The following is a 12,545-nucleotide window of genomic DNA, read 5'->3' as shown; positions in this document are numbered from 1 at the left end:
GCTTCAAATTTTGCTCACCATTCACTTGCATTGTATGGACCTACAGAGTTGAGATATTCTTCAAAAAATCGTCATGTTCTGCAAAAGAAAGAAAGTCATACACATTTGGGATGGCATGAGGGTGAGTAAATGAAGTGAGAATTTTCATTTTTGGGTGAACAATCCCTTTAATTTCATTACATTAAAAAAATCTCTTTCATCTTTTACAACTTAACTCTCTCTCTCTCTCTCTCTCTCTCTCTCTCTCAGAGTGTGTTGAATATGTTACATGTGGTCAGTGTTCCATATGCGCTAATGAAGGTGAATCCTCTCTCCTGGATTCAAAAAGTCTCCCAGTACAAAGGTACATACACACTGGGCACAAAACCCTCTGTACATCATCAGTATGTGGTTGATCTGTAGATGTTTAGTTTCTTGGCTGTTTATCTAGGGTACCTGTCTCCTACAGTAAGTGTTCAAAGATCATGTTTCACTCTGATCTGATGTTTACAAAAATAAAATAATGCACACAGTGTCATAATTATTCTATTCTGTAATTAAGGTCTTTCTATGTATGTGTGCAGCTAAGGTGGCGTGTGTGAAGAGTAGGGATCTACACTGGGCTCTGATTGCCCAGAAAGATCAGACTGACACCAACATGAGCTCATTGAGAATGCTGCTGATCGCTGATGGATCAAATCCCTGTGAGTGTGTGTGACTAATGAATTACACACCTTTAAATATGTTTGTGTGTGTACTTAGCTTTAGTTTGGGGACAAATTTGTAACCAGAAGTGAGCTAAATTGGACAAAACCTCCCTTTGAGGACATTTTGGGATGTCTTCATTTGGAAAAATGTTCGATACTTTGAATAAAAGTGCAAAGTTTTTCTGTTAAGGTAAGGTTTAGGGTGTGGGTTAGGGGTTAAGATTTCTTTCTCAACTTACCTAAACATCTTAGAGTTTTTTCTTTGCCACTATCAACTTTGGTGTGGTGGTCACAGAGGGACTTAAATGCTCTATCCTTTGTAAAGCTACTTTGGAATGATTTGTATTGTAAAAAAGCACTAAAATACTGTAAATTGAAATGTATTTTAACAAATTGTGTTTCTTCTCAGGGTCGATATCCTCTTGCGACGCATTCCTTAATGTGTTTCAGAATATGGGCTTAAGGTCAGAGGTCATATGCCCATGTGCTGGCTCGCCTGAGGCCCTCACTGTAGCCGTCAGGAGGTATAAATACACTCACACTCTGTTTGCCCAGTAAACACACACACACACATGCATGTAACATGGCAAACAGCACACATACACATGCCATTTTTGGGATCAGGAATCTGTTTTCAGTTTGAAGTCATTAAATTGGGAGGTTCTGCATTTTGTGGTCACATAATGCAAACAACACAACCAGGCCAACACACATTCTTACACACAGACACAAGGATACACAATGCCAATAGGAAACAGGTTTGACTCAAATTTTAACTTCAATTTCATATTTAGTGCAAATGTGCATGGTTTTGCATGTAAATCAATCATTAAAATACATTTCATTGTGTTTGTGTGTGGTCTAGGTTTAAAGACTGTACCATTACCCTACAGTCAAACTGATATTAGTCTTGCATAACAAGACCGTTCAATTAAATGTGAATCTCATGAAAATTTGATTACTGTGGGTATAGATTCAAGTACTGATAAAAACAACAATGATAAAGCTTCCACGAACTTTCAAATATCTTGATCACAAACGATCAAGAAACTCTACAGCTCCAGGAAGCCAAACCACACATATCTATATTGATTATGAAATCTGGAAAATATTGTGTCTATGGTTACATCATATTCTGGCCTCAACAATATGGACGTGTTTATTTTATATTTGTTTGTGTATCTGTTTTCAATCAGGCCTCAGGAGGGCAGCTCTAAGCCGGCAGGACGAGGGGTCCTCAGTATGACGAATCTGAGTCATGGGGTCATTAGAGTGGACACAGGAGAGAAGCTGTCTGTCCTCACCCTACAGGATGTGGGCACAGCTATGCCAGGAGGTACAGAGACAAAGAGAGCATGAACGATTGAACATCCTCAAAGCATTTTATTCAGTTCCAACATCAACCTCATAAACCAGCTGAGAGCAGTTTAGAGCTGTTTTTCTCATGTGACCACAGACCTCATCAAACGCCTTTATGATTATCGTAAAACTGACTTTCTCCATCTCTCACAGCAATGGTGTGCGTTGTTAAACCAGAGGGTGTTCCTCAGCTGTGTAAAACGGATGAAATTGGAGAGATCTGCATGTCGTCTGTTGCCACGGGAACGTCATATTATGGGCTGACAGGAATGAGCAAGAACACTTTCGAGGTGTGAAAATCCCCTATAGATTATATAAATCCTGTTCCATAGGGAAATATACTGCTTAAGACACGCATGGCATTTTACCATCGTAACTTAAAAACAATTAACTATTCGACTTAAGCACTTCACCCAGAAATTAAACTTCTGTCATCGTTTACTCACCCATGTTGTGTCAAACCCGTATGATTTCTTTCTGCTGTGAAACAAAAGAAGTTTAGCAGAATGTCCTGGTTTTTTTTTTCCCCTCCATATAATAAAACTGAATGGGGATGGGGCTGTCAAACTACAAAATGACAAAAAGGCACCATAAAAGTAGTCTTTAAAAAGCAGTTTTTGTCATTTTTGGAGCTCAACAGAGTTCATGTGGATTTACTTTCATTGCATAGAAAAGAGCAGCGTGAAAATAGGAATATTCCAGGTTCAATACAAGTTAAGCTCAATTGACAGCTTTTGTGGCGTAATATTGACTACCACAAAAATTCATTTAGACATGCCCCTACTTTTTGCCCCCACTTTTTTTCCCCTTTTTCTCCCCAATTTAGCATGCCCAATTCCCAATGCACTCTAAGTCCTCGTGGTGGCGTAGTGACTCACATGGCTTGTTGAGCGCGTTACCGCGGAGACCTAGCTTATGTGGAGGCTCACGCTATTCTCCGGCATCCACTCACCATGCGCCCCACCAAGAGCGAGAACCACATTATAGCGACCACGAGGAGGTTAACCCAACGTGACTCTACTCAACCTAACAACCAGGCCAATTGATTGCTTAGGAAGCCTGACTGGATTCACTCAGCATGCCCTGGAATCGAACTTGCGACTCCAGGTGTGGTGCCCCTACTTTTCTTTAAAAAGGCATATATCTGGGTTACAGTGAGGCACTTACAATGGAAGTGAATGTGGCCAATTTTTGAATGGTAAAATACTCACTTTTTCTAAAATGTAGCCACAAGATGTAAACAATATGTGTGTTAACATGATTTTAAAGTGATAAAATCACTTACTAACGTTTTCTTTGTAAAGTTATAGCCAATTTTATAACTTCATTGCCATGACTATGCAATGTCAGCTAACCATAAAACCCTAAAATGACTGTGAAAGTGACAGATTAAACAACTGATCAAATAATACATGAGTTAATACAGAAGAATTAAAATAACTGTGTAACAGGGTTAAAATGTGAAAAAAGGATGTGGGAACCAGACAAACCATTAAAGTAATGTTTAATGTCAAATTAAAACATAAAAACAAAACACAAACGCACACACGGCAGCTGCGTGTGGCTCTCTCTCTCTCTCGAACTGCCGCATCCAGCTGCCTTTATCCCTCTCCTCGGCTGATTAGCCCGATTGGGGGCCGGGTATGCGTATTCATGGCCCGGCCCGCCCTCCTCCTCGTCACACACCTCCCTCATTTGCCTCAGGCCGAGGAACCCCCAGCATGACGTACATCCCCTCCCACCCCCTTTCATGGGGGGACAAGGGAAGGGAAAAAAAAGAGGAGAGGGAAGGATCAAGACGGGGCGGCAGCGAGAGAGAGAGAGAGAGAGGAAATACCTGGTTCACCGGCTCCCAGATACGCTGTCGCTCCTTCCCTGGTGGATGGTAGTGGGTCCCCCGGGCAGACGTTCATGCTCCTTCCCCTCTTTTCTCTCTCTTTACTTTTTTTTTTTTCTCTATTCTTTTTTGTTCCTGTGGGGGGACGGCAGCGTGCCTCAGATCCTCGGTTGCCACCAGTGACACCTCCATCCCCGGGCGGACGGCCGCAGCTGCTCCTCGGTCGGCTGGTAGTGGCGAGGACTCCACGACAGCGCATCCCTCCTCTTTCCTGGGTTTTGGCACCAATGTAACAGGGTTAAAATGGGAAAAGAGGAGGTGGGAACCAGGCAAACCATCAAAATAATGTTTAATGTAAAATTAAAACATAAAAACAAAACACAAACGCACACGGCAGCTGCGTGTGGCTCTCTCTCTCTCAGACTGCTGCATCCGGCTGCCTTTATACCTCTCCTCGGCTGATCAGTCAAGGCCCAGCCCGCCCTCCTCCTCGTCACAAACTGCTTTTATAAAATTACTAGCTTCAAATGTATGCTTTTAAACCCTCCAGAAATTGGCCCCATTCACTTCCATTGTAAGTATCTCACTGTCATCTCGATTATTGCTTTTTTTAAAGAAAAGGAGGAACGAGTCGAAATACATTTTTGTGGTAATCAACATTATGCCACAAATGCTGTCGATTGAGCTTAACTTGTATTGAACCTGTAACATCTTTAACATCTTTTTTTGCGATCCATGGCGAAAAGAAAATCACACGGATTTGGAACAGCAATGATGACAGAATCTTCATATAGACCATTTCAAGATGGTTTAAGGAAGTGACGTCTTTTTGTTCCTTGAAAATTTCCTGCAAGTTGTGTGTTCCAAACGGGATAAATCTTCCTCTGAAGGGCACTTGGAAGGGAGAACAATCATGATAGTCATGCTGTAAAATCACTTCAAACAGAATTTCCAAAAAAAATTACTTAAAAAGTGAGTTCCGGATGACACTTATTTTCGAGCCCCACACCATTAAGCCTTTCAAAGCTCTCACAGTGAACGGTAAAGTCTTCGAAGTGCATAGGGATGATTACTTCTGAATAGAACACACCCTCATTCAAAACAACAGCGCAAGGCGGTTCATTCATTGCGACTTTAACACGATTACTGAGCTCCGCAAGTCATTTACTTCTACATTTCATTTAGCAGACGCTTTTATCCAGAAGAAATAAAAAATAAATCCTTACCTTTTCCATGGGTCACGCAGACAGCTTCATTGAATGGCTTCATTGATTATAAACAGACTATTTAGCAGAGACGGGTCACTTCTGTTTAAATGAATGGGAGAAATTGGAATGCAAAACGGTCAACGGATGTAGAAAGCAAGTCCCGCCTTACAGGTAAATGAGCCAATCACCATTTAGATACAGACATCGCTTGTCAGTTAACTCGAGAACGCGCATGCACATTAGCTATACAAGCCGGGAAAATATTTTTTAGCGTAATCTGAGGTAAAGAAGCACAATTTATGATACCAGTTTTGTCAGATTTTACTGCTGATTTGAATTATGTTCTTTGATAATAATCTTGACCAACTGTTTTGGGGATTTTGGTCTTTTCCCATTCAAGTAGATAGTAGCTGCTCTTGTATGCTGCTTGTTTATATAGAAAATAGCTGCCCGAGAACGTTCCAAAGATGTCCACCGAGTGACCTGACTTACCAGGAGTTCACTGCTTAGGAAACAATTATGAGCATCTAAACTACGATACATTTTCATCGCCTCTCTCGCATAGATGCTCAGTATCAACAACACGTCTGGATAAGTCACTTCAGGTAAACGTTTCACGTTATTTGTGGAAAATATGTTAACTCAGAGCCCTATTTAAAGGATCCGTTAATGATACCGGAAGTGCTTCAGAAAAACGTGCGTTCAAATTCTTTGTTATTGTTTGAAATGGTCTATTGGGGTGGACTGTTTACTTTCAGAATTGCACTTTACTGTACTGTAGTGTCTAACAAATATATTGCTAGAGTAAGTTACTTTTTAACATTGCTTCTGGTCCATGCTGGTCATTTATCGCCATTAGCTGGTCTGGATGGTTGATCAGCTGGTTTCAACCAAGTAGACCATCTTGGTTGGTCGGTTGACCACCTTGGACCAGCTGCAAACGAGCTGCCATGTTCCAAAACTATCATAACCACTGTAAGCTGGTACAGCCTGATTTTTCCAGCAGGGTATAACTTTGTGATTATATTTTATGCCCTGCTGGTCATTAAATATGTGTGTGTGTCTCCGTGATACAGGTGTGTCCAGTGTCATGTGATGGTGGTTTAGTCAGTGACTGTGTGTTTGTGCGGTCGGGTTTGCTGGGGTTTGTGGGTCCAAGTGGAATGATCTTTGTCTCTGGGACGCTGGAAGGACTGATGCAGGTCGGGGGACGGAAGCACAATGCTGATGACATCATCGCAACCGCTCTCGCTGTGGAGCCCATGAAATTCATCTATAGGGGAAGGTTTGTTTATCAGTGACACTATATCAGGTTGGATCAGTGACACTACTGATACACTTCTGATTACAAGCAACACACTGCCCATTCTTCTATCTGTGTTTGTGTGTGTAGGATTGTGGTATTCTCAGTAAATGTGTTGTATGATGAGAGGATTGTGCTGGTGGCCGAACAGAGACCAGATTCAACTGAAGAAGAGAGTTATCAGTGGATGAGCAGAGTGCTGCAGGTAAACACACACACAAATGGGATGGATAATGTTTCAGAGTGAAATGTGCTGTACTTGCAAAATTTCCGAGCTAAGGTGACAGCTCTCCTAGACTAATAAATCTGAAACTTTAAAGGGATAGTTCACCCAAAAATGAAAATGCTCTCATCATTTCATCACACTCATGCCATCACAGATGTGTATGACTTTCTTTCTTCAGCAGAACACAAATGAAGATTTTTCTTTTAAAATGTCTCAGTCCTGTAGGTCCATACAATGCAAGTAAAGGGCTGCCAAAACTTTAAAGCTCCAAGAAGTACATATAGGTAGCATAATAGTAATCCATAAGACTCCAGTGGTTAAATCAGAAGCGATAAGATAGGTGTAGGTGAGAAACAGATCAATATATAAGTCATTTTTTACCATAAATCTCCACTTTCACTTTCCACTTTCACTGCCACTTCTTCTTGTGTTTTTGGTGATTCACATTCTTCGTGCATATCGCCACATACCGGGCAGGAAGAATAATTTTTTGTTAAAAAGGACCTAAATATTGATCTGTTTCTCACCCACACCTATCATATTGCTTCCAAAAACATGGATTTAACCTCTGGAGTCTTATGGATTATTTTATGCTGCCTTTATGTGCTTTTTGGAGCTTCAAAATGTTGGTAAACATTTACTTGCATAGTATGGACCTACAGAACTCAAATATTCTTCTAAAAATCTTTGTTTGTGTTTAGCAGAAGAAAGAAAGTCATACACATCTGGGATCTCATTAGGGTGAGTAAATGATGAGAGAATTTAGATTTTTGGGTGAATGATTCCTTTTAACATAAATTTTATTTTTTGTAAACTTCATACTGTCTACACATTTTTTAGATATAAGTTTTAAAATTCCCCATTGACTTAGAAAAAAAACTCCCAAGCACTAATAGTATATTTACCATTCAAAATCTAACCAACAATGGTGAAACCACTGTAATATTCGCATACTGAATTGTAATTAGCTGTTTATTTCAGTCAGTCATAAATAGAAAAAAAAACAATCAATACAATCATGTTTAAGATAATAAATACCATTTAGTTACGTAGAATTTTGCTGTATAATAAAATTGCTATTTTTGTAATGTATATTTAAATTTAGGAGGGTCTGCAAATCTTAGTTCTGTTGGTCATTTGAAGGTGTGAAGTAGGGGCTCCTCCTCTGTGTATTAAGTAGACTATTTATAAAGACTTCTGATCAAACCTCTGTGTTTGTTTAGGCTATAGATGGGATTCATCAGGTTGGGGTGTACTGTCTGGCTTTGGTCCCTGCTAACACCCTCCCAAAAACCCCTCTGGGTGGGATTCACCTGTCTGAAACCAAACAGCTGTTCTTAGAGGGGGCGCTGCACCCCTGCAGCATCCTCATGTGTCCTCACTCCTGTATAACCAACCTGCCCAAACCCAGACAGAAACAACCCGGTACTCAAGCACTTTGTTTTTATTATTGTGTGTGTTTGTGTGTAACAAAATTGTCCCCAAAATCAAGTTAAATCAGACAAAACCTCCTTTTGGGGGTATTCGGAGACATCCTCAATTGGAAAATTGACATTCATAAATAATGCAAATACTGTTCTAAAAATGCAAAGTTTTCTTTAGGAGTAGGATTCAGATATTATTAAAAATGTGTGGGTTCCATTATCTCGCATTTGCACTCGGTATGGACAAAAGTGTCCAGAGTGTTTAATTCGGATATTTATCTAAATGTTGCCTCGAGCTTATGGCTGAACCCCAAATTATGTATTAATAAGTCCCCTTTCTGTTGGTCAGAGTGGATTGTGAGGGGGGTTACTACACTCGGTGACCTATATGAGAGTGGAGTGTTGAGATCCTTTGAAAATTTGGTTTAACATTTTGGGATCCCCAGATCTCAGTTTTTTAGGTATTTACAGCTGCACCACTTGCTCTGTACTATTTTTGGGAATAGCATACACCCCCCTAAAGCTGCAGATACTCTGGGAGTGGTGATTACTGCTTTTGGAAAAGGTCATGAGGCATCAGTATATTACTCCGTGCTAATTCAGAGTCTGGGGGACGGAGCTTCAACTTCTCTCAAGAGATTATGGGAGAAAGATTTAAACTTGGTATTGGAGGAGGGAGTGTGGGCTAGGATTCTAAAAAAAGTCAAGTCTGCATCTAGAGATGCAAGGGTTCACCTTATGCAATTCAAGATTTTACATTGGTTCTATTGGACCCCCTCTAGATTGTATAGGATTGGTCTTAAAGACACACCCACCTGCTGGCGATGCCAATCAGAAGATGGGGACACAACCCATGTTTTTTGGTGGGGTGTTAAGATCCAGGAGTTTTGGTTGAAGGCTCAGAGTTTGGTGTGTGATGTATTGGGCACTCGGGTATCATTTTGCCCCAGACTCTGTATTTTGGGCGATGGGGCGGTCATCTATGTTGAAAATAGACATAAAGATTTGGGTCTTAACCAGTGTCATGATTGCCAGACAGATACTTTTAAGGGGATGGAGGTCGGCTGGAGTGCCCTCGTTTCAGGAGTGGTGCTCGGAGATGGGAAGGGTGTCGGCCTTTGAAGAAGGGAAATTTAGAATACTGGGGAAGTTTAACTTGTTCGTGGAGAAATGGGGCGGATATCTGTCATTTATGGATGTGTGATTTATTATTATAACATTTTTATTTATTTATTTTTTCTTTTTTGTGTGTGTGTCTATATCATGTATGACCACTGGGATGTTGGTGGGGGCCAGGGTGGGATTGAGGATTGGGAGGGGTATTAGTGGGGGTTAATGTTGATTCTGTGTATATATGTTTTGTTTTTCTATGTTCAAATATGTGAATAAAAAAAAAAAATTGTTAATCTGAAAAAAAAAAAAAATGTGTGGGATTCTTGCAGAGGTGGGTCCTGCCTCGGTGATGGTGGGCAATCTTGTAGCAGGAAAGCGAATGGCTCAGGCCAGTGGACGAGACTTTAGTCACATAGACGACAATGAACAGGTAAACACAGGGTGTGTATGCCTATGAAGGCGTGAGATTTTGTGTGTGTGTAAAGATATATTTTTTACTGTATGACTGATTTTTCTCTCTCTTTTATGTCCTCAAGTTTCTCTTTCTGTCGGAAGTGTTGCAGTGGAGAGCGCAGACAACACCTGACCACATACTGTACACACTTATCAACTCACGGGTAACACACACACACGGTTCTCTCAGTTTCCTCATACAGAAAGCAGAGTTTGTTTAAAAATCATGTTTAATCCATGCAAAATATTAAATGTATGTGCAAAGTTGATAGGATTTCGTGTGTGTGTGTGTGTATGTGTGTATGTATGTGTGTGTGTGGCTATGTTGATATAAATGTGTGTGTTTTCAGGGGACAATAGGAAGCTCTCTGACCTGTCTACAACTTCATAAAAGAGCTGAAAAAATTGCCACTTTGCTGTATGAGAGAGGACAACTTCGAGATGGAGACCATGTAGCTTTAGTGTTCCCTCCAGGTAACCAACCTCACACACTCTATCCACCTGTATTTACAAATGAACCTCTACGAAATTTGCCATAATACACATTTGCCTTTATTTTAACCAACTAAATGTGTAAGTGATTTATCAAAGTTTTTGTACTGAACTCTTGTTTAAAATAGAAATCCCTCCTGTAGTTGTTTTTCTGTGCTGCTGGTAACTGTAATATTCCACTTCATTTAAATTATATCAGCTAGAGCAGTCAGACCTGTTCCTCCATTACACATTCAAGAGCCACCCACTCCAGTTTATTCTGCACACACATCACATCCTATTTGTAAATGAACTTGTTTGATTAAAGCAATGTGTTCTGAACATGGCTTGTTGTTGCTATTACAACTATATTTATCAATGAAATGTCATTCCATCTGTACTGTTACAATTTCATCAAACCAGGATGAGTAAATATGTTCTAAATTCTGTTTGATTACAAATGGAATTCCATTTCATACTGATTTTATGTTTCTGCATTTCAGGTCTAGATTTGATCACTGCGTTTTATGGCTGTCTGTATGCAGGCTGTATTCCGATCACTGTGCGGCCACCGCACTCTCAGAATATCTCAACCACTCTACCTACAGTTAAAATGATCCTAGAGGTAAGAACACTTTTTTTATTCACACACTTGGACACACCTATAATTAAAGAAATGAAATGATTTTAGAAGTGATCCTGTCTTAATTGTTAAATTAATTAAATTATTAATACAAAAGTGATTATTGATATTATAAAAGTGAGACATAAGTGATTCATTCAACAGACACGTTTATCCATAGTGGCTTACAAATGAGAATACTTGCATGAGCAATTATGGTAATCAAAGGGAGAAAACAATACAAGTAGAGCTACTATAACAAATGACAGAGCATAAATGTAAGTGCAGAACAGTAGAAGAGGTCTCAAAACATACCAGAAATGTACATTATTTGTAGATTGATAATGTATTAATATTTTAAAAAATATATATATATATAATATATTCTAATTACTGTGTGTGTGTATAGGTGAGTCGTTCAGTGTATGTTATGACCACCCAAGCGATCTCTAAACTTTTGAGATCCAGAGATGCATCAGTGGCTGTGGACTTTAAATCATGGCCTCCGATCCTGGAAACAGGTGAGTATTTAAGAGATCTTTATTCAGAGGTTACACATGTCAGGTGCTGATCAGAAGAGATCTAATTAGTAACTTGGGGCCCGTTCTTTGTACTTCGCTTAATCTGAGATAATATGACGTATTCCAGATCTTCTAATCGTGATAATTCCTCTCAAGATAATTCTGTTCTTCAAAGGCATTTGTGGATTTGATTATTATATCTGGATTGAGTTGTCTTAGATAATTGCACATTCCTGTGTTTACTGACAAGGGCACATGTATCGATACTCGAAACCATGATCAGCAATGCAGTAATTGGTTGGTGATATGACAGGCCAATATAATGACGTCATAAACTTTAGTAAAAATATGAATACGATATAAATCATTATACTGTGTATTTATTTCTTGATGAACAGTACACGTATATAAGAGATTTGTTATTTGTATGTATATAGCATTGTAAATATATACATAAAAATATATAGGCCAATAAAGTAGTTACATTTATACTACAACATATTTCTGTATTAATTAAAGGTGTTGTAAGTGATTTTAGCCATTCTAGAATTTCCACAAGCTGAGCCATTCGATTAGCCACGCCCCCTCTTTCCGAATCCCCACACATCAAAGATACCAAATGAGCTTTACTGAGACCGAGCAGAAGCGGTTGTCAAAAACAACAGCAGCAAAATAGCGCCCTCAACTGACAACTGTTATGAGCAACATAGCATAAAAATGGCATTAAACCTCAATTCGCCGCAACTACAACATGATGAGAACGCCCAAGATGATTGACAAGCAGAAAGTGCCAGAGACACATTTTTGTTTGCTGTTTACAGAGTCTAGAGCTGTTTCAGAGACCAGTGAGATATCTCACGACACTTATTTCATTAATATCTTTCAGGAAGTAGGACATTTTTTTGCATACCATTCCATGAAAAAAATCGCTTACAGCACCTTTAATTTATAAAAAGATGTAACATTAATGTTAACCCCGGCCAAACAGAAAGTAATCTTAAAAAAAGAAACACGGCCAAAGCGGCCATAATAAAGAGAAAAGGTTTATGGGTTGTGAATAAAGTAAATGTGTAACATTATTTTCAATTTAAAAATATGACGAGGAAATCATGGAAGATTTTTTATTATGTAAGAGGGCTATCATGTACTGTATATTTTCTAATGGCTTAAATGCAGACATTGCTCTTTCATTAAGTTCTTTGCATCTGTTGAGCTGTAGAGGGCGCTAAGAAACAAGGTCAGTGCAGACAGAAAACCCTAAAGTGTATGCAAAAATAAAATTTTGAACATTTTTGAAAAAAGACTATGAAACAAATATGAAG

General features: G+C 39.3%; 1 protein-coding gene across 2 annotated transcripts in view; it reads left to right on the top strand.

Moving 5' to 3' along the window:
- The window catches only part of LOC127440301 (disco-interacting protein 2 homolog C-like), a 52,453-nt gene that overhangs the window by 25,402 nt on the left and 14,506 nt on the right, over positions 1 to 12,545 (top strand). For both annotated transcript variants that reach the window (XM_051696809.1, XM_051696808.1), the window contains exons 16-28: positions 250 to 343; positions 564 to 683; positions 1,096 to 1,210; positions 1,883 to 2,022; positions 2,199 to 2,335; positions 6,167 to 6,375; positions 6,484 to 6,598; positions 7,843 to 8,044; positions 9,486 to 9,586; positions 9,693 to 9,773; positions 9,960 to 10,083; positions 10,584 to 10,705; positions 11,112 to 11,223. In XM_051696809.1, coding sequence (XP_051552769.1) covers positions 250 to 343; positions 564 to 683; positions 1,096 to 1,210; positions 1,883 to 2,022; positions 2,199 to 2,335; positions 6,167 to 6,375; positions 6,484 to 6,598; positions 7,843 to 8,044; positions 9,486 to 9,586; positions 9,693 to 9,773; positions 9,960 to 10,083; positions 10,584 to 10,705; positions 11,112 to 11,223 — 1,672 coding nt within the window. The remainder of the gene's footprint in view (positions 1 to 249; positions 344 to 563; positions 684 to 1,095; positions 1,211 to 1,882; positions 2,023 to 2,198; positions 2,336 to 6,166; positions 6,376 to 6,483; positions 6,599 to 7,842; positions 8,045 to 9,485; positions 9,587 to 9,692; positions 9,774 to 9,959; positions 10,084 to 10,583; positions 10,706 to 11,111; positions 11,224 to 12,545) is intronic.

Source organism: Myxocyprinus asiaticus, chromosome 5 (genome assembly GCF_019703515.2).
Source record: "Myxocyprinus asiaticus isolate MX2 ecotype Aquarium Trade chromosome 5, UBuf_Myxa_2, whole genome shotgun sequence".
In the NCBI taxonomy this organism is placed as follows: Eukaryota; Metazoa; Chordata; class Actinopteri; order Cypriniformes; family Catostomidae; genus Myxocyprinus; species Myxocyprinus asiaticus.
This window is presented reverse-complemented; position numbering and strand designations above follow the sequence as displayed.